Here is a 20,262-nt window from a genome sequence, read left to right as displayed (position 1 = left end):
TTTATTGTCATGAAATATTACTACAGTTACGTAAGCATGAGTATATAGGTAGGATAAAAATGGTGTTTTCCAACAGGCTGCTCTTTGATGATCCATAGAAATTCGGCGTTCCTGAACACCCTCGCCACTAGCATTCTCAATCAAAACAGCAAATTAACAAACACGGCTAGGTATCTCGAGTTTCATTTTCAAATCATCTGCTTATTTGAGTTGCAAGTTGCAACCAAGCTGTCCATAAACTTGCCTGGCATTATATCTCAACATTATTTCCGCTATTTGTGTCCTTAGAATCATTGCTCTCATACACCCATCGCTCAACCGTCTGCTGCCCACGTGGCAAGAAGGAAAAGTACAGTACTTCGCCGTCACCGCGCTGGACAGTTAGATCTAAAACCCGGTTCTCATCTGCCTTTTGGTCGTCGAGGTGGATCTTGTTCACGATACGATCGCCCTCTTGCAAACCACAACTTGCCGCCGCACTGCCTGGAACAACGTTGCTAACGATGCGCTCTCCCTTGATCGCCTTCGACTCATCAAAGCCGAGCTCCCAAGCGAGAGCATCGCGGCGTCTCAGCGTCAAACCATACGACTTCAGACTGTCTGCAGGTGGAATTACCAAGACACCGGAAGCCATTTCATCGTACAGCTTCTGGGCCTCTTCTTGGCCTCCAGCAATGCGGTCTCCCACTGCTTTCAGATAGTCTGATAGCCCGTTCAATTGTTGGGCTCGTTCCAGATCAACTAAACTCAAGACAACATCATCGAGCGAGGTGCTGACTCCGGGCTTGCCCTGTGCTTCGATGATGGCGTTAACTTTGAGCGCAAAAAGAAGGCCCCGACCGTAGGGAATTCTTTGCGCATCCGAAAACTCCCAGGTCAATTTTGCAACTTCTTCATTTGACTTATTAACGAGAGGGTTTGTGTAATATTGTGTCAATCTCTTGTTCAACTCGTCGCGGAACAAATCGTTTGAGAATAAAGCTGCACGGCGGGACAAGAGGAGAGAATAGTACTCGGCGAGACCTTCCTCATACCAATTGTCGGCACCAGCAGGATCCAAATGCACCCAGTTGTGGACGCACTCGTGGCTCAAGAACAGTAAGTAATCTTTGAATGGCCGCGGATGCTTACGATCGTCGTCGTCGTAGCTGAACATGAATGAGCGCACCAGGGCCGTCCCCGCCATTGAGCCAGGAAACGGGTTGTATCGTAAGAAAACGCGGTATGGGTCAACTCCATCTCTGAAGAAGCTAGACATTCTATCAAACATCTTGAATAACTCAGATCCTAGCTGCGTTGTGTCGATTGGGGGAGATCCGAGCCAGTACAGCCCAAAGCGGTCCTTTACGAAGGACTCAAGTTTGCCAACCATGAAATAGGTACCTGCAATCTCATTGACATCCATTACTCGAGTTACTGGGTCGCTACCATCCCCAAAAGTCCAAATTGAAGCCGTTCCAGGTGGTGCGGCCGTCAAATCCCAGCTCACAGTTACCCGGTGGAGCTGATGATTGGTTGCTGGTGGTGTGGCAAGAAAGCCATAACCAGACCCTAAAAGACCACCAAATTGTTGCCGGAGCTCGAAAGAAGGGGCGTTCATTGTTGAACTGTTGACTAATCTCGGTAGAGCGGTATAATTCATGGTGATTGGGCCCTCTGTCGGACGTGGGACACGCCATTTTTGAAAGACAATAGGGGGCCCGTACGAATCGACATGGTGGATTAGGTCCAGCTGACCAAGACTGTCATGGGCAGAGATGGAAGTCAAGTCGAACCGGCCAACATCCACCTTGGCAATCTCAACAGGCGTAGCCAAGAAAACGTCGTCACACTTGAGCGCTGCGCTTCCTGTGAAAGTCACTTGGACGTTGAGCGCCTGGGCCACCTCTTCGCCGTCGAACACCGGAGTAATAACATAGCCAATCGAAGTTTCCGAAGTCTCAGACATGGCTTTGGGAGGAATATTGAAGGTCTTTGGTAATTTGAAGAGTATTCGAGTAGTTGCATATGATACAAACACAAGGGTTAGGAAGATCACCCATCGGTTAGGCCTCATTCTGATCGCGAACTGCGAATGAGGAATGTCTGTTGTAATCAATAGTCAATTGCATACGCTCAGGAGTCCTGGGCAGGCAAGAGTCATGAGACCAATTCAGTCCCCTCGCAACTCTTCCAGCATAGCAGTAGCGATGTCGTGCGAAAGCCCAATGAAATGATGGGAGATATGGGCAGATTTGCATAGCCCGGTCCAGACTCCCGCCAATGTACCGATGCAGTATATCTGCTTGCAATCTCCGGATTTGGTCAATGGGTGCGAGCTGCAGCGGGTCCTACTAGGAGGTTACTATGCCATTGACAGCGCTGGGCTGGGCGGGGCACTTTGCGTTCAGGCCGCCTGTAGGACCTGACCTTGGTCAGCTCTGCGTCGTAGCACCATCGCCATACGTACAGGCCATATTACCTACTGTAGATAAGGTACATACTATGTATAGTCAATGGAGTTGCTCTGTACATTAAAATAGATGATATTCCATTCAACACTGTCGTGACAGCATCAACCAAGTTTGCAGTGTCAACCAAGAAGAATCAAGATGTTTTCGTCACTTACAGCGCTAGCGCTGCTCAGCTATGCGACACCTTTTGCTGTTGCGTGGGATGCTCAGCGCGTGCTCTCTGCCCAACACTTGGAGACTGAAGCCAGTGCAACGGGAGACAACTGGTCAGTTCGGGAGCAATATGACTCGACCTGCGTGGCAGGCAGTCGCCATTTTGCTGGTCAGATTAATGTGACTGACGACAAGAGCATGTTCTTTTGTGAGTTGAGGAACTGTAACATGAGGAAGTGCTCTACCAAGGTCTAGTTTGCTAATTGTAATATTCAGGGTTTGTAGAGAGCCGCGAGAGCCCCAACGATCGACCAGTCGTTATCTGGCTCAGCGGGTACGCGACCTCAAAATCCTCCAGCATGAAACTCTTGCTAATCACTCTATCTAGTGGTCCCGGGGCAAGTTCGCTGGTGGGCCTGTTCAACGAAGTCGGGCCCTGCTCAATCAACGAACATAGCAATGCAACATTCTCTAACCACGACAGTTGGACAAATCATGCAAATATGCTATTCATCGAGTAAGCTCAAGATCCTCTTCCCAGTTTACAACAAAAGTGTGCTCATGGTGCATAAATATAGTCAGCCGGTCGGAGTCGGCCTCTCCCTCTTGCAGAACGGCAGCAAGTATCCAAGCAATTTAGAAGAATCCTCCCCAGACTTTACACAAATGCTGAAAATTTGGTACGGGGAAATATTTCCCCAGTTTGGTAAAGTCCCGCTATATATTGCTGGTGAGTCTTTTGGTGGCCGCTACGTTCCTCGCTACGCAGCAGACATTGTACGCCAGAAGCAGACGTGGTCAGCAGGGCCGCTGCAGTCGATCGAACTCGGAGGCTTGATCCTCGTAAATGCTCTTGTTGACTCGAATCCGCTGTCCACCGGTCACTACGATGTCTTCTGCACAGATCAACCACCCAACCTGGTAAGGTTCAATGAGACGACCTGTCGTGCCATGGGCGCCGCGGTTCCTGAATGCGAGAGGCTCGCGTCTATATGTCAACGCACTCTGGATCCACAAGTATGCCTAACCGCCCAAACTTTCTGCATGGAAAACCTCGAAAAATACTTCTACGCAGAGGTTGAGGCACATCGGTTGAGCCCATATGATTGTAAGTCACACCAATTTCATCACATGGTCACTTTTCAAAGACGAATCATAATGCATCAAGTTTTCTTACATTTTCTCTTAGTGCGAAGAAATTGCCCAGAGCCTCCATTGTGCGGCGTTGGTGTAGACACTGAAAACAACACAGGGTCTCCGACGGACTACGTAAATCGATCTGGCTTCCAGCAGGAGCTTGGATTTCGGACATTATTGGATTTTCGTTCAATCAACTTTGATTTGAATACACAATGGGCCTTAGATCCAAGGATCTCTGTCCCAACCACCTCGGACCTCACATATCTACTCAATGGAGGCGTTTCTCAGCCACGGGACAAAGTTGATCCCAGCTCTGTTGTACCAGTTCTTGTGCTAAATGGCGAGTATGATGTTACTTGGTAAGGCAGCCCTATTCTCTACTTTGCTCATCGAATTGAGGGAACGCTAACATGTCCGCACTTTTAGCAACCAGCCGGGCATTATACGAGAGTACGACAATCTCCCATGGCACAGGCACGCAGCCTATCGTGCCGAAAAGGCCTTTAGAACCTGGACATGGACTGACAGAGCCGGCAAAACTCACCAAGGTGGAGTCTGGAAAGGTACACCGCAACGTGAGAAGGGCCTAGAGTTTGTCTCAGTCAAGGACGCAGGCCACATGTCGCCAGCAGATCAACGTGGTGCCGTCACAAGTATCTTTGGTCGATGGTTAGCGAATGGAGGACTACTGAGGGTCCAGGACCTGTCTTAATCAGTCGCAAAGGACTTGTAAAGAGACATTATCCTAGTAGCAGGCGTGTGGTGGTTATATGAGACTTTGGCCAAGGATTGAAAGCATCTATTTTCAAAAGTGCATAGCAATTAGATAGCTCCTCTTTAGCACCTCTGTTTTATAAGTCGTAGGATCAACTAAGATGTATATTTCGATTGTATCTTCCTCTTCACGTCGGCTTAGGCGAGAGTAGAACATTTCATATTTCAACCACCTTTGGCCTGGCTGCGCTTGTCTACTTCCTGAGCAGCAAGACGCGACTAAACTACAAGGTTGCATCCATCCTTCGAGCGTAGCATCAAATGCGCCGAGTCCCGACACGTCTGGAAGTATCTACTATGTAACAAACAACCACTACTATTTCATCGATGCAGCTTGCCATCGCCGTCGCCCAGAGCCTGGAATTGCACGAAGATACTCGACGATTGTTGCTGCTGACCAATTAACCTACTTCTTTCTCATTGACACCGGCTCAATGCCACTCTGCGGGGCCAAAAGTCTCGCCCTCAGCGACTGTGAGATAGCGGCAGTCCTGCAAATCACAAGTCTGGTAATACTGTGTGGTACCCCACCAGTCAGGGAACTAAATATGTTCAGCAATTTGACAAATAGATTATGTAAGGGCAAGACCTACTGCGAGACCTTGATTGGTGATTGCAAGCGTTTGTATGATGAGCGAAATGGCAATTCCAGAGATCAAGGCGGTCGAAAGGACATAGTTGTACTTGTTCCACCAGTCGACGTAGCGTGTCTTTACATAGTAGCCAGCCACGAAGGAGATGGGCAACGCCCCCCACAAGTTGGAGAAGTTGAGGGGCGCCCATAAAATCGGAGCAATCACTAATAAGAGCCGTTAATTGACGTGTTTGCAATACATAGGTACCTACACTCTGGCAAAGATACCTAGAGAACTTACACATGACAAGTGGATGGCAATATCGCAGAAAGCTATTGGGCCATTTCTTGGTCGCAAAATACCATGGGATCGGCCAGATGGCGCCAGCGAGTAGCGCCATGGGAATGAACCTGAACATGCTCGTGTGCGCAAAAAGGCGGCGGGGGCCCAGGGCACCCCAAACGATCGCGCTCGTCCAGTTTGTCGCGACGCCAGAGCATATCCACCGCTGCTGTACACTCTGGTCGCATATGCCATCAATTCCGGTGATTTGCCAGTTGACTACGCCCAGAGTGACGATGCAAGCAAAAAAGGTACCGACAATTTGACACGCTAACGTAACCCGTGGGGGCACCTTGGCATAGTGAGCCAACTTCATGTCTGATGTGAAAAAGATGGATTGTTGAATGAGGCACTTTCCCAGCGTCTTGAATACAAATGTGAATATTGGGTCTCCATCACTGACCGCGCCACCGATCTAAGTTATCCTTTAGCCATCAGCCACTCTGACAGGTGCGACAGGCGGAGACTTACAATGTTGAAGAGAATTTCAAGGTCGGTCTGGTATCCCGTAATTGCGCAAAGGATACCAATGGGGATGATAAAAATGGCACTAGAGAAGAAAGCAAATGGGAAGATCCCTTCATGGAAGCATTAGTTTGCAGTTCATACAACTTCAAATTTTCTGCAATGATAAAAAGACTTACAGCCAGGAAGATTGGTGGGCCAGACATAGATGGCGACAAATCCCAGGCACATGGCTAGCAGGGAAATACCGAGATATACCCACTTTCAATTCATGTCAGCTGGGAGAATTCATGGTAACAAGAAACAGCGGGCCACGCACATCAGGGACCTCCTCGTAGTTGTCGCGCATAAGTCGATAGTGCACATCAGATGTCCAACCCGACCTCTTATCCCGTTGAAATAGGCCTTTGAAGATGGGGATAATCATTTTACGATTATAAACGAAGGTTCCTGTCAAGAGAGCCGGGATCATGGCCATCATTCCAGCATATCTTAATCCAACAGAAGCCGGGAGAAAAACTGGAGAATAGGCTTCGTATGCAGTTTGATTCAGCTTGTTGTCGGTTCCTAGGATCAGTGACGTTGAATAGATTTGGCCGGTGTTATCGTACGGGTACCACGAGTTGATAGGAAGATATGCAGTGTACCAAGTATTGGAAAAGAACAGCGGTATAATCACCAACAATCCCCAAAGGCCCGTGGCGATGACGATCTGGACGAGAACGAACCAAGGAGTGACAAAGGGATCTAAAGTGGCGAGCCACTGATAGTCCAATGTAGGAAGGGGGTTGTAGCCCATGTTGAAATAATATGTCCCTGTGACGATTGCCACTGTGACGCTCGTCGGTTTGACCCAAGTAATCCAGTTGAAGAAGGTCATTGTCGGGAATATAGTGCCAGGGAACCAGTAATAACTATTTGATGTAAGATTAACCAAACGAGCATGTCGTAAACGTCTTCTGACTTACCAAAAGGCCACGACAAAAGCGACCCAAAAGAATTTGAATTTGGAGGCCTTCCAGCCATTGGCTGGCACGTTGATGTTGTCGATGAATGCCTTGTTCATGGACATTTGTGACAAAACAAAATACCATATCATGTTCGCTGGGTAAATGAGGAAACGGCGAGATATTCCAGCTAGTCCGTAGCCCATAAGCTGTGTGGCGAGCAGCATACAAAAGCCGTATCCCTGTCCAGACGGACGTAGAATCAGTACCATTGTCATCAGAGGGATAGGGGAACGGCAAAACTTTGGTAATAACTTACATAGCTTGCTGCCCACTCTTGTCCAAGATATATGGGAAGCCTTTGCATGAAAAACAGATACGAGATGAGAGGAGTTGCTAAATACTTAATCAGCTTTTCCATTCTCGCTGAGGAACAGCCACCACGCGAGTTTACCGTAGCTAACATTGGCCATCATTGTCACGACCGTTTGTTCCTTGAGAGACCAGGAACCCGGATTCAGAGTAAACTCCAACCTAGAGCCGCTGAGAAACACGGTAGTGGGAAGTATCGCAGCACAGAACTTTCCCATAAGGAAGCCGAATAGCTGTGCCAAGTACACTGTCACCGTGATTGCCGGCTGGCGTGGGGCAAAGAACTGGTTTATCGCAGCAAGACCCGAGGCCCAGATGATACCTGTCCAAGAAATATAGTTAGGGATCGTGCACCGCACTCGGAAAGAAGTCTGGCTAGCTCACCAATCACCCAGGCTCGGATCGTGTTGACAGGTATATCAACGTCATCATTCGGGTCCACGGAGGCGCGGACTTCTCTATAGGCTGAGTTTCCGTTCAAAACGGCAGCAGTGGTGCGCGTAATGTGGTCAAGATATTCATCGGCGCCCTTTGGAGTTTGAAGTTTTTCAAGGATGGATCTAACCGTAGCGATTGTGCTGAGCGGAATGGTCATGTCCTCGCTGCGGGGCCCTATCTTAGTAAATGCGGCTACTTTTTCAGGACATGACTGACCCATGTTGCACCAGGTACTCTTCGAGTATGGCATTTGCCTCCTCCAACGTCAACGTTTGAGCCTGGACGCGTGCAGCTTCCAAATCAGCGTGCGAGAAACTGAGTTCCTGAAAGATCTTGTCCGCTTCCAGATCGATGGTAGAGGTTCTCGTCTATGAACATGGATGAATACTGTCGGTTGATCAAAAGTTTCGGTAAGGTTCACCCACCTGAAGAACCTCGCCGTTGCCGACATCGGCATTGGCCTTCTCGTTTACCTGATCCTTGCTAGCCATGTTGACGGAATTGCCAATTTGACTGACGAAAGATGATTAGGCAACAAGAATGATACTTTGCCGAAGGAACGGAGGCATCATCAATTTTTTGTGCTTGCGGCATCTATGCAAAGTAGACTTCAGTCGAGGCGTTAGAGGCCTCGTTCCCGAACGCCCCTTTCGGCTTATCTTACACGGCCATGACCCGCCCCCAACGGTATACTATATCGGGCTGGCTTAGCGTGGCCCCACGCCCGCATTTAGGCTTGTGGAACGAAGTTACGCGCGGTCAGAGATGGGTATTGATTATTTGTACGCAAGCAGTACCTGTTACAAGGATTAATCGGACTGGTTATGCTCAGTAAAATATACATCAAGTAGTCTCCTGATACCCAAGTCAATGCACACACAGACAGACACACACAAACACACAGACACAGAGACAGAGAGAGAGAGAGAGAGAGAAAGAAAGAGAGAGAAAAAGAGAGAAAGAAAAGCCGTCGTGATATAGCAAACATGGCACGAAAAATCAATGAGTTAGCCTGTAGTGCTGCATCGGCAAAAAGGCCACGCAGGACATCGCAATATCTGAGATGAATGGAAACACATTTGGTATCTTGTGACATGCTCTAGTCTTGGTGTTCATCCGGAGAATTGAATATGAATTGTCGATTTATTCTGATTTTACGATGCGCTCGCTGTAATTACGGACTACAGACGCCTTTAGGTTTGCAAACTTAGGCATCTCAATAACTAAAGAAATAAAGGGGTGATTCTATAGATCGGTGAAACAACATGAACTACTGGTCACTGAGCGGTGCTCAGAATCAATCGATTAATGGCTTTGACCACAACCAGCACATTCGGCCCGTTCAATCATGTTCCAGCCTACCAAGTCATCCAGCGAAGGAGGCCAGAATGAGTCATTGGGGGATTTGACCAGCTTTGCCCCTTGCCAGATGAATTTGATGTTTTTGGGCTCAGCTAATACACCAATACATTCCAAAGGGTTTTCGTCTAGGGCAATCAAGTCGGCATCCCACCCGACTTTAACCAAGCCCTTCTTCGGCGTCTGCGGACCTAGAGTCTCGGCGGCGGTAGCAGTGGCAGCTTCAATGGCTGACAGCGGTGACATGCCTGCTTTTGTGACAGCCCAGACGAGCTCGTGGCCGTTTTTCCCGTGGGAGATCTCCTCGGCGACGTTGGAACTGCAGATATCTGTGCCCAAGGCGATCCGCACACCTGATCTTACTGCTAGTTTGTAAGCTTCCAGGTGCTGTGCTGATATAGCTACCATCTTGGCAGCAGTTTGTGGAGGCATCCTATCCAGTCTTCGAAGGCCAGCCTCGACAATATGGCGAGTAGCCACTAGAATGCAGTCGTACTTCTTCATAAGCGAAGCCACCTCCTCGTCCAAGTAGCTTCCGTGCTCGATGGTACGGGCACCAGCTCGCACAGCAGCAAGAATGCCAGCCTTGCCGTGAGCGTGTGCTGCCACGGCCCTTCCTTGCAATTTGGCTTCATCCATGACGGCATGGAGCTCTGCATCAGAGTACTGTCGGTATTGTGGATCATCGGTAGTCGACATTACACCGCCCGTTGTAATCACCTTGATGCACGAGGCACCACGCCTGATTTGCTGCCGCACCGCCCGGCGACATTCGTCGGCACCGTCGGCTATCACGAGACTGCTTGTCCCCGGCCACGGCTTTGTGTGATGCACGCCCTGGGTGGCGTAGACCCAGTCTAGCGGGAGGTTTGTGGCATCGCTGCTGCCACCGGTGATGCCTATGCAGCCTCCAGATCCAAAGACGTTGGGACCTAGAAGTAGTCCTGCCTGAACAGCCACGTGAGCCTCGATGGCGAAAGAGCCTACGTCGCGCACGCTGGTAAAGCCCGCCATCAACGTATCGTGAAAGCCGCGGGCTATGGCGGCGCCGCAAGTGGCTGGATGCGTCTGAATCATGCTCGGGAAGTCCACTTTCGTCACGCCTGCAAAGTGCGTGTGGCAGTCCCACAATCCAGGGAGCAAATAGCCAACTTGGAAGCGAGGTGCATTGGACAATCGATGTGGTAAGTCATGCTGCGGTCCCACGTGTGTGATTGTTTTGTCTACCACCGAGATGCCCACTACGGCATTAGGGAGAGGCTTCCCGCGGCCCGGTATGAGCAGTCTGGCATAAATGGCGATCTCGCTGTTGTTGGGTCCCGCGTGTACTTCAGATACTCGCATATTGATTATCAACCAAACAATTGGCACTGTGAATGTAGCAATCAGGTAGAAATCAATATGCGCCGGAGATAACTCTTAACTAATTACTGACACTACTAGGTACTTCTTGATTGCTGTCACATCTTGCTAATGTGGATTTATACCTATTGTAGCACTGAGTGGGTATGGCTAAATTGTAACCCAAGTCAACTAGTTCTTTGCTCGCTCTGGATTACCGAATACGGTTATCAATTATTCCATGTCACTATTTGCGGGAACCCCGTATCACCACAAAGAAGAATGACAGAGCTAACACAACATTACGATGATTACAGCACCTGATTCTAATCAATCTCGCCGTTGTACGTGCCGAAAGCTCATCAAGAACCGAACACCAAGCCTTGATACCAACTTCTTTTCCTAATCTTTATCTATCGGGCGCTCAGACAAAGTTCATTTGTTACATTACGTGAGTCAATTTCAGACTACGCGGTATAACGAAACTGGATGACTAGAGAATTATGAAGTGCCTTGCAATTTCTACACGATCTTGTGCTTATTACATCTCAGACATTCTCTAGTCTTCTTCATCTTCCTCTTCACTGTCAGACTCTCGAGCCCATTCGGGTACTTCGGGTATTTCAACTTTAATGATTTCAAGTTTTGAGTTGAGTGATCTCAGGTCGTCTTCAATTTTCTTCTTGTTGAGCCTTCTGCAATCCAAAGAAAGTTCAGCATACTCTTGCATGCCGCTATAGTCTGCAGGCACATATGTAATGGTTCGAAGCAAAGGGAAATGTTTCAGAAGCTCGGGCAGCTCTCCGGGTGGTATGGCTGTGTCGACAAGGTGGAGATGTTCTACCGAAGAAACTGCATCCTTGGGCATTCTCAGGGGGGTGGTCGACTCGGCTCGCTCAAGAGTCAGGCTTTTCAGCTTTGGCAATCCCCAAAATGGCTGCATCTCTTCTATGTAGCCAAAGACGATCGGAGGCCACGTGCTTTTGACTGTGCCAGGGTCTTCGAATGGGCTGCACAAGATTAGTTCACGGAGGTTGAAAAGAGATGCAGGAGTCAAAGGCTGAATGTCGAGATTGGTGCTGTTCGGTCGCTGGCTTTTGGCATAAAACGGCAACCTCAGAGCTTGCAAGAACATTTTGCATCTCCAGTATCCAGCAGATTGATAGTCTTCCAAGTCAGACATCGGATCCAACTTGACCTGTAGATGTTGGAGCTCTGGCAGCACAAACAACAAGACAGCGGACAGGTCTTCCTCGAATTGATCATGGAGCTCAAGTCCTTCGGCGATCAGTATATCTGCGCCTCCAACGCCGGTGGCGATGCCATTCTGACCCAAAAGCGCCAATGTCTCCCTCAAGCAATGGTCATAGTCCCATTGTTCTTGATCCATCCTTGGCACTGATTGGCGTCTTTCTTCGCTGACTTCATTCGCATCCCATGTACCAGGCAACATGAACTCGAGACTCAATCGCGTGACAAGTCTCCTCGTTCCAAGATTTGCCAAAATGGTAGTTGTGAAAAATCGGATGTCGCCGTCGAACAAGCGCACGTTGGCGTACAGCTGAGGCATAGCAATAGCCTTGAAATGCTTGGAAACACGACATAGCGACGCTAGCGTTTTCCGATTGGCGCAATGCTCCTCAATAGAAAGGTCAAAAGCACTAGATTTCGGTGCGAAATAGCCAAAAATGGCGTCTAGGATTTCCCGTGGTAGAAACATGATTGATGCAGTGAGAAGGAAATGAAAAAGTGCAAGTAAACTCTTCTTGAGTGATGGAATCTAGCTAATGTATGTACTAGGAAGTACAGATGACGCCAGGTCCGTACCACGAATTGCTTACCGCCCCCACTTAACAATAGTCTCCAGGCAGCAATCAATATTCCAGCCACTATACATCTGTCTGCCTATCATTATCATATCATACCAAGAATTGATTTGAATTCAATTCCTATCAATATATTTCAAAATCAAGTCAGAATGCATTTCACATGCCCAAGAACTTTCCGCTTCCAAGCCTGGGGCACGGTGTGAATTTTGTGGCTCGGACGCTAAGGAGGCCTAGCGGTGCCTAATCCTCTGACAGTTTTATGCTTCCGACTTGGCCATCAACCCTGGACCTTAGTCCATGGTGAGGCACAAGGTCCCGAAGACTTGGATATGATGAGACATGTGCCGAATCAGACAGTCTTCACCTTTTTGCCTTTTGGCACCCGTGCCAACCAATAGAAGCCTATCGCCGCGACTATGTTGAATACGCAGTAGGCCAACACGAACCCAAAATCGCGCCATCGGTTGGCAAAATCGACATTGAGACTGGCCAGGAAAGAATTTGTAGACTGGATTGGGCAGTATTGGCAAGATTGCTCTGAGGTCCCGCTTATCAGATAACCTCCGGCGTTGTCCAGGTAGTTGGCCAGGTACTCTGCACACGTGGTGCTATTGGGGGCGTGAAACGTCAAGACTTCGTTGGCTGCACATTGTACTTCAGAGTTTCCAAGCGCATTTCCCATGAATCCTTCCACGACATATGTGAATGGGTTGACGCGATACATGAAGATCCAGAAGCGTGGTAGCGTGTCTGGTCCTGCCAAGATACTGGTAGGGAGATTAGCCTGAGTCAAGTGTCGCTAGATAGTATGCTATCAACTCACCCGCAAAACAGGAACATCATGATGAAGAACAAATTGGCAATGGCTCCGGCTACATCCGCCGATTCCAGGCCCGCAATTATCATATTGGCAAAAGTACTGGTGAACATGAAAAATGCCCACACATGTAGAAAAGCGGTAATGCCACGCGAATCAACAGTGTTGGTAAAATAGGCGTTGCGGTAAAGACCAATGGGAAAGTACCAGCACACAAAACACAAGACAGCCATCAACTGCAATATATTAGCTTTGACATTGATACTAGTATGGTAGTGAACCAAAAAGGGCTTACTGTATTATATGCCATCTCCACGAAGATGTTAGACAGCAGAAAGGCCTTCCATGAGTAGGCCTTTGAAGGACGCTCTCGAGCTTCATATAGCGTTCGTTGAGAAACGAAAACAGGGAGAATCTGCTCTAGCACTTGACCAAAAATAGTCAAAAACACAAACACGCCAAACATTTGATTTTGAAGCCCGCGTTGCGTGTTCTCTGCGTTCATGAATGTCAAGCCGATAAACAATGCCTGAATACAATACTCAAATTAGTAATCGATAAAGGAGGCGGTGTCGGTATAAGTGTGGCAAGAAAGCATCGTGTGTCACTTACTGCACCCACAGACAGAGCTGTCTTGGAGTAGATGTAACCAGGGCTTCTCCAGTATTGTTGAAATACACGCTTGGCTGTCTGATACAGCTGTGTCCGGAACGGAGCGGCAAACTCGACCTGGGTCTCATTTCCAGTCGCTGTAATGGTCTGGGTCACATTCGAGCTCAAACGCGATAATTCCATCTGTACAGCTTCGCACTCGGTTGAACCTCGCCATACTGCAGGCCAATCAATGTCTGTGACTGCTCCTGGGGCAGCCCCAATGACTTGAAGCATGTATTCCGCCGGATTTGTCTCTTCGAGACAGGGATCAGCACCATGACGCTGAAAATAGTCGAGAAGAACATGAGAGCTTTTTCCAATCTCTCCAAAGTAGACAGTCTTTCCACCCTTTGCAAGAAGCAGCAGTCGGTCGAACCTTTGAAAAAGCATTGCCGAGGGTTGGTGGATTGTGCAAAGAATTGCTTGCCCATTATCCCTTAGTTTCTCCATAAGATTGCATATCGACCATGACGTCTGACTGTCAAGCCCAGAAGTAGGCTCATCGAGAAACAAAAGAAGTTGCGGTCGAGCAGCAAGCTCGACACCGATAGTCAACCGCTTTCTCTGTTCAACGTTGAGTCCCTCGCCCGGAGTGCCCACTATGGCATCAGAGTATTCTTCCATACCCAATAGACTGATGACTGTGTCCACATATGCTAGTTTCTCATCATGAGTATACTGTGATGGCTGTCTGAGAATGGCACTGAAATTGAGAGCCTCCCTAACGGTTGAAGTATGAAGATGAATGTCCTGCTGTTGCACGTAACCAGTCTTGCGTTGAAATGACGCATCACGTATCTTGTCGTTGACCCTCATATCTCCAGACACGATGCCCATAGTGACTCGGTCCGCCAGAACGTCAAGTAGCGTCGTTTTGCCGGCACCGGATACACCCTGCATCATGTTAGAATTAATGATCAACAGATGTGAAGCATAGGTAGGTATCTCTGATGCTGCCTACTTACCATCAGCGCTGTTAAAGTTCCTGGTTTGACCCACCCATCGACGTTGTCCAGAATCCTACGGTCCTGATTTTTAATCTTGACATCGTAGCAAATCTTGCTCCAGTGAAACACTGAAGTCTGCTGTTCAATCTTTTCGGTGTCAGATGGCTGACTCTCGTACTCCCGCGGCAACGGCGAAGCGGCTTGTGTCTCCACATCGTCAGTATCTTGAAGTTGTGCCCTCTTGAGGGTCCTCCGGAGAAAGACCAAGATTTCGCCTTGTGATCGTTCAGAAGCAATGTATTCTGTGGCAAGCAGATGAAGTGCCATAAAGGCAATCATGAATGCAACGAGGATGCCAAAGTTTCTCCAACGATGAGCGGATTTGTACCCGTACGAGCTCAAAAGATATGCAGTACCGTCGACGAAATTTTCGCTAGGGGAAGCTCCAACCGTTTGGCATACACGATTTTCTGGGCCCAAGTCTGCATACCCTGGTCCGGACGGGACAAAGTGGGCGCACGAGAAACTTCGTCCAACAAATTCATTGACAAAAACACTTTCCAGGCCGTAATACACCGGATTGATCCATCGAATCCAGCCAAGCCATGACTTCATATACGTGGGTGGTACTGCAAAGCCAGTATACAATGCGATCGCCAGAAGGATAATCGATGCGGGCGCAAGAGCCTGGGCAACTGATTTTGTTACTGACCCAATAAGCCTAAACATCATTGACATGGTGAGCGTGATTGTAAATGAGAATAAAAGAAAGAAGAAGAATGCCCCAGCTTCACGGCGCAGATTTGTCATGAAGTAGAGTGTCGTGTTCAATAGTATGGCGTTGATGATCTTGTACGGAAGATCGGCAATCATGGCTGATAGTGCCTCAGCGCTTGGGTGGTAAAAAGCGTACCGCGAGTGTTTCTCGACGATTCTGCGCTTTTCGTACAAGGTCATGATCTCTAGAATGCTTCCAAAGGCGTTGAGGAGGATGACCATGAATAAAAGAAGCGTACGTTTGAAGAAACTAGATGTGTCGGCCGGGAGGTTGTAGAAAATGCTTGCTGTGATGAGAGCCTCGAAAATGTTGCTGACTAGCATTGTCAAGGTGACTGAAGGGTCAGTCCGGAACAAAGTCCAACTTCGCCAGAGTGTCAAGGTGAACTGTTCCCAGTATCTGATGAGCGTAAATTTGTTAGCTTTTTAATGTATACTTGATCGTATAAACCGAGATGAACCTCCAAAAATTGAAAATATCATATTTTGTTAGTAAATACTTACGAGATGAGATATGGCGACAGCGGCCGCTGGTGCTGGGACTGGTCCAAGCGACGGGCATCCAAGAAATTTTGGAAGTGATCTCCATCAAAAGGATGATTGCTAATGTAGGAATCGACTTCTTGAATCAATTGCGCACGCGCAGAACTAGACTTCCAAGCTTTGGCAAAGTCGTCTGGAGTACGGGGTGTCTTGTCTTCCCATCCTGCTCGAATCACTCTTTCTGTAGAGTTGGTCATGGAAGTCAAAAAGTCAGCGGTAGTTTGTTGTGCAGGGCGCTCAAATCCGAGCTCTTCAAAGTAGTTTGCGGCATCGCGGGCCTTTCCAAAGTATATCTGACGTCCTTCATAAAGAACCATCACCTTGTCAAACAGCTGCCAAGCAATCAGTACCTGAACGACAATGGTAACCCATTCTCAACTCACATCGTAAGCTGATTGGGGTGCCTGGTATATGGCTACGCATGATGAACATCCGATCACGTCGGCCTGTGTTCTCAGGGTTTTGCAAAACTCGACAGCATTGGCGCTATCCAGCCCCCGAGTGCTGTTGTCCCAGCATTGCAATGGAGCGAAACTCAGTGCAGCCTCTGCGATAGTGACGCGCTTCCGCTCGCCGCCACTTACACCCCTCACAAAGTCATTGCCCACGCGAGTGTTGAGGGTATGCGAGATGCCAAACAAAGCCATAGTAACGTCCCGCATGTGCGTGGCAAATTCATGGCGTGAAACACCATCGGGCAGCGTTTCTGGACATCTGGCCCTGGCAGCAAAATACAAAGTGTCGCCAACAGTCAGATGTGCAAAGTGGTCGTCGACTTCGGCTGTGTAGATCGACTCTCCGCGAAAGGCTGTCTGCATCTGGTCAGGCCGAACACCTTCGTAGTTGAGGACTGAGTCTTTGGAGACGTGAAAACCATGAGTTTCACCCGATATCGCGCGAAGAAATGTAGAACAACCGGAGCCTGGAGGACCGAGAACCGCGAGCATCTCGCCACTGTGTAAAACACCTTCGAGATCTTGAAGAATATCAATGCGACGCTTTCTTGGATGGATAAGATCATGAATCATCCCATATGCTTCGATGTATACATTGCCAACGCTTTTCTGGAAGTCGGTCGCTGAACCGAAACCGAAGGTGCTGAGGTTCTTGAAGGCCACACCAGTCGTCCGGAGAGCCTTTCCTTCAGACGCGCGAACCCTGACATTGTAAAAGGCTTTTGCCCAGGATCTCGCGTCGAATTGTTCACTGTTTGGATCCAGTTTGCTGCCAATGACCATAGGGAACAAGTCGGAACCTTGATTCTGTGACTGGTTCGTAAAGCGTCGGGCGAGTTCCATGATTTCGACGCTCATTTGAGCATGGTGTTCGTCGACGGAGTGTTCATTGCCGTCAAAAATAGTCAGGCTTCCAGCTCCGCTTGAAGCGCCACTTCTTGACGATGGAGTCTTGTTTTCGTTGTGGGAAGAGACTCCCGTCGCACCTGGATCCGATTCCATGTTTCCAACCAGAATATCAATAAATTGCGATGAAGACACAGTAAGTACTTGAATTCGTATTCAAGGTGTTTTTTTATGATTCCGTAGCTAAAAGTATTAATGGAATATCCTATATTTTATACTTCCTATTGGATCGGTCTCGATATTCCACTGTCAATCTGCAACTCTACCTGGAGACAGTGGTCTCGCTTTCAACAGTATCGCACTTGCGCATGTCTTGGCAAAGTCCGAGATGCTACTATGATAATGCTTCACGCCATGATTATAGTGGTAAACAGTGCGAAAGAGCTGATTACCAGATTTAGCACATTTTGGCACGGTGCCACTTTCACCGTCTTCATATTGTAAGCCTGCCAAATTCCTTGGTTAGATCGCTGTAGATTTGACGCCTTAGCGATACAAGCTAGGCACGGCACTCGCTAATTGATACTTCTGCCAGCCCCAAATACGAATAATTAGGCCCTTGGCGCTTCGCAGGTTCGGGCCTTGGCAACGTCCGATCACAATGGCCATCTGCAACCTCGCCCCTCAAAACCACAACCCGTCTCTGAATCGGTGGTTCAAGCAATATAGCACATTCGGGAAATCCACCAAGTACCTGGAGCATCTCGGAATCGCCCAGGAGGCAATTGCAATGTCCGATACTCCATTGCATCCTTACTCGGTAAGCGGACCAACCGATCGTGCTATTTTCCGGTATGTGGCTTTGCTCACCCGCGGTTTTCACAGTGCACAGGTTGCAGGCAGAGCAAGGTGAGTAGCATCGAGCAAATCGTGAAGAGAAAACAGAATATTGATTGCTCATGTGGCTCAGCTTCGATGCACCCGCGACAAGCCGACGTGCCAGAGATGCAGCAACAAGGGGCTGGATTGCAAATATCCTGGGAGGAGCCGGAGGAGACCGCGGCCAAGTGCACCGTACGTTTCCGTAATGTCCCCATATTGGTAGTATACATGCTAAACATAGCGGACTTGTAGGAAAAAGACAGACCCCATGCTATCTAGTCTTCTTGACCGTCTAAGCAATGTAGAGGCTCTTTGCAGCAATATCCTCACGGATCGTACAGTAACCGACCCGGCGGTACAGTCAACCCCGGCATCTTCGAATGATGATATCGACAATCAAGAATCAGAGTTCATCATTGAAGGGTAGCTGCCACCATTCCTGTCATGCAATCCGTCCTAATCGCTCTAACAGGGTGGCTACGGATGTATCGTTACTCCAACTGCAGAATCTGGACACTCCTGGGGGCCACAGTGTACAGTCCCCAATTAGTCCATCTGGCAATACGTTGGATCCTCTATCGCTCCTTGATGGTGCAATCCAGAAAATGAAGGACGCATCTTTGGAAAATTATTCGGAGAATAGTGAAGCACTGATCTTTGAAATTCCCAAGGATAAAGCAAAGCTCTGGGTCAACGGTATGGACCAATCTTGCCTTCACAGCCTGTATACCTCAACTTGATTCGTCCATACTAACTGTTTGTCTTTGGAGAATTCTTTATCAATCGAGGTCTTGAGATGTGGCCCAATCTGATAAACGAACAGTTGATGAGAATCATTCCAGACCTCGCTGGCTTGCCGCATGTTCACATCGATCAATCAGCAATGCTAGTCTACTACAACGTGCTCATTGACGGGGCTTTGATCCGTTCCACATTGGCTTACGGGGACATGAAGTGGGCACGTCGAATTTACCATCATTGTCGCAACCTTGTTTCGGCTTGGGATCAAGGGACAACATGCACTGCCATGGACTTTGTTGCAGCGATTCTAATGGTTCGCAATGAATTCTCCAAAATTGTTGCAAAATTGCTGACACTCACTCGAACAGTGTCGAACAAGTGCAGCAAACTTCGACTATGATCTATGTTGGGAACTGCACTCTCGTGCTTGCCGCTTCGCTCAAAATCTTAGCCTGCAGAGTATGGACGACTACCTTATGGAAGGAAGAATGCCAAAGGATCACCACGCAGCAAATGAAGATAGGAAGGGATTCTGGCAGTTGCTTGCGTTGGATTACCATTTCCGTCTGTGTTTCGACAGACCCCCAACTATTTCCGGACTCGACTACCAGGTCAACCTACCCAGCTTCGACATTGGTCGCTTACCTCCACAAGAAGTGACTTCGGCTACTGCATTTATCGTTACGTCGCGGATCACCTTTATTATGATGGACTTTTTCAAAATCTTGGAGAACTCAAAGAGTGCATCTTCTGATATTGAAGGATCCATCAACAATCTGTGCTCTGATATTACAAATATCATCGAAGATTGGCAAGTTGTACGTTGAAGACTTTCTTATACGTACTCAGCCTTTGCCTCTATGCTCACCTGAAATAGGAGACATGGCTTAGACAGTCGCTAAATGACTTCAATGTTTGCTGGACTGCTTCTGATCTCCTACTTACCGCATATATGAGCATTATTATGATGCAACGCAAAATACATGCGGCCGATGATTCAAGAAATGAAAAAACCATCGTCCAGTCTGAATCCGGCGCTTTCATTTCCTTGAATGCTGCTCGGAAGGTTCTCGATACAATTAATCTGTTGATGGAGTCTTTCACGTCGCCATGGTTGATATCCTGGATCTGGGGCGCATATCAATGCCCCTTTGCCATCGCGAGCATCTATGACTACGTGCTGTCGGAGAAAGAGGACTCAAGAGTCCTGGCAGACATGAAACAAATGTTGCGAGCTGAAGCGTTGCTCAAGAATGCAGTCCGCGTACATGCCGATTTGACACCACTTTGGACAGCTTTCACCACACTCAACACTCGGGTCGGTGAGCATTGGACCGGTTTGCGCCAAAGATGAGAGTATACCCGAATCCAAAGGGGAAAAGAGAGAGAGAAAGAGAGGGAAAGAGAGAGAG

General features: G+C 48.4%; 7 protein-coding genes across 7 annotated transcripts; 2 read left to right on the top strand and 5 right to left on the bottom strand.

The window, feature by feature from the left end:
- Window positions 1-250: 250 nt before the first annotated feature.
- On the bottom strand, window positions 251-1,948 carry PFICI_10796 (uncharacterized protein; the record flags this gene model as incomplete). Its single annotated transcript, XM_007839377.1, has 1 exon — window positions 251-1,948. One exon carries the CDS (start codon window positions 1,946-1,948, stop codon window positions 251-253), a length of 1,698 nt encoding a protein of 565 aa, XP_007837568.1.
- A 643-nt stretch (window positions 1,949-2,591) lies between these two features.
- PFICI_10795 (uncharacterized protein) lies at window positions 2,592-4,458 on the top strand (the record flags this gene model as incomplete). Its single annotated transcript, XM_007839376.1, has 6 exons — window positions 2,592-2,814; window positions 2,883-2,940; window positions 2,995-3,123; window positions 3,185-3,714; window positions 3,796-4,105; window positions 4,173-4,458. The coding sequence occupies 6 exons, from the start codon at window positions 2,592-2,594 to the stop codon at window positions 4,456-4,458; spliced, it is 1,536 nt and encodes a 511-aa protein (XP_007837567.1).
- Window positions 4,459-4,951: 493 nt separating this feature from the next.
- On the bottom strand, window positions 4,952-8,150 carry PFICI_10794 (uncharacterized protein; the record flags this gene model as incomplete). Its single annotated transcript, XM_007839375.1, has 12 exons — window positions 4,952-5,062; window positions 5,114-5,319; window positions 5,396-5,852; window positions 5,909-6,015; window positions 6,082-6,163; window positions 6,222-6,816; window positions 6,871-7,091; window positions 7,169-7,245; window positions 7,304-7,543; window positions 7,606-7,823; window positions 7,876-8,027; window positions 8,085-8,150. The coding sequence occupies 12 exons, from the start codon at window positions 8,148-8,150 to the stop codon at window positions 4,952-4,954; spliced, it is 2,532 nt and encodes an 843-aa protein (XP_007837566.1).
- Window positions 8,151-8,964: 814 nt separating this feature from the next.
- On the bottom strand, window positions 8,965-10,362 carry PFICI_10793 (uncharacterized protein; the record flags this gene model as incomplete). The annotated part of the gene is made up of 1 exon (XM_007839374.1): window positions 8,965-10,362. One exon carries the CDS (start codon window positions 10,360-10,362, stop codon window positions 8,965-8,967), a length of 1,398 nt encoding a protein of 465 aa, XP_007837565.1.
- Window positions 10,363-10,918: 556 nt separating this feature from the next.
- PFICI_10792 (uncharacterized protein) lies at window positions 10,919-12,079 on the bottom strand (the record flags this gene model as incomplete). The annotated part of the gene is made up of 1 exon (XM_007839373.1): window positions 10,919-12,079. One exon carries the CDS (start codon window positions 12,077-12,079, stop codon window positions 10,919-10,921), a length of 1,161 nt encoding a protein of 386 aa, XP_007837564.1.
- Window positions 12,080-12,537: 458 nt separating this feature from the next.
- Window positions 12,538-17,383, bottom strand: PFICI_10791 (uncharacterized protein; the record flags this gene model as incomplete). The annotated part of the gene is made up of 7 exons (XM_007839372.1): window positions 12,538-12,955; window positions 13,012-13,241; window positions 13,301-13,534; window positions 13,618-14,553; window positions 14,625-15,783; window positions 15,888-16,258; window positions 16,310-17,383. 7 exons carry the CDS (start codon window positions 17,381-17,383, stop codon window positions 12,538-12,540), a joined length of 4,422 nt encoding a protein of 1,473 aa, XP_007837563.1.
- A 505-nt stretch (window positions 17,384-17,888) lies between these two features.
- On the top strand, window positions 17,889-20,204 carry PFICI_10790 (uncharacterized protein; the record flags this gene model as incomplete). Its single annotated transcript, XM_007839371.1, has 8 exons — window positions 17,889-18,079; window positions 18,120-18,136; window positions 18,198-18,301; window positions 18,369-18,532; window positions 18,582-18,805; window positions 18,880-19,163; window positions 19,219-19,668; window positions 19,728-20,204. The coding sequence occupies 8 exons, from the start codon at window positions 17,889-17,891 to the stop codon at window positions 20,202-20,204; spliced, it is 1,911 nt and encodes a 636-aa protein (XP_007837562.1).
- Between the last annotated feature and the right edge of the window lie 58 nt (window positions 20,205-20,262).

This window comes from Pestalotiopsis fici, assembly GCF_000516985.1.
Source record: "Pestalotiopsis fici W106-1 unplaced genomic scaffold PFICI_Scf_8, whole genome shotgun sequence".
Lineage (NCBI taxonomy): Eukaryota > Fungi > Ascomycota > Sordariomycetes > Amphisphaeriales > Sporocadaceae > Pestalotiopsis > Pestalotiopsis fici.
This window is presented reverse-complemented; position numbering and strand designations above follow the sequence as displayed.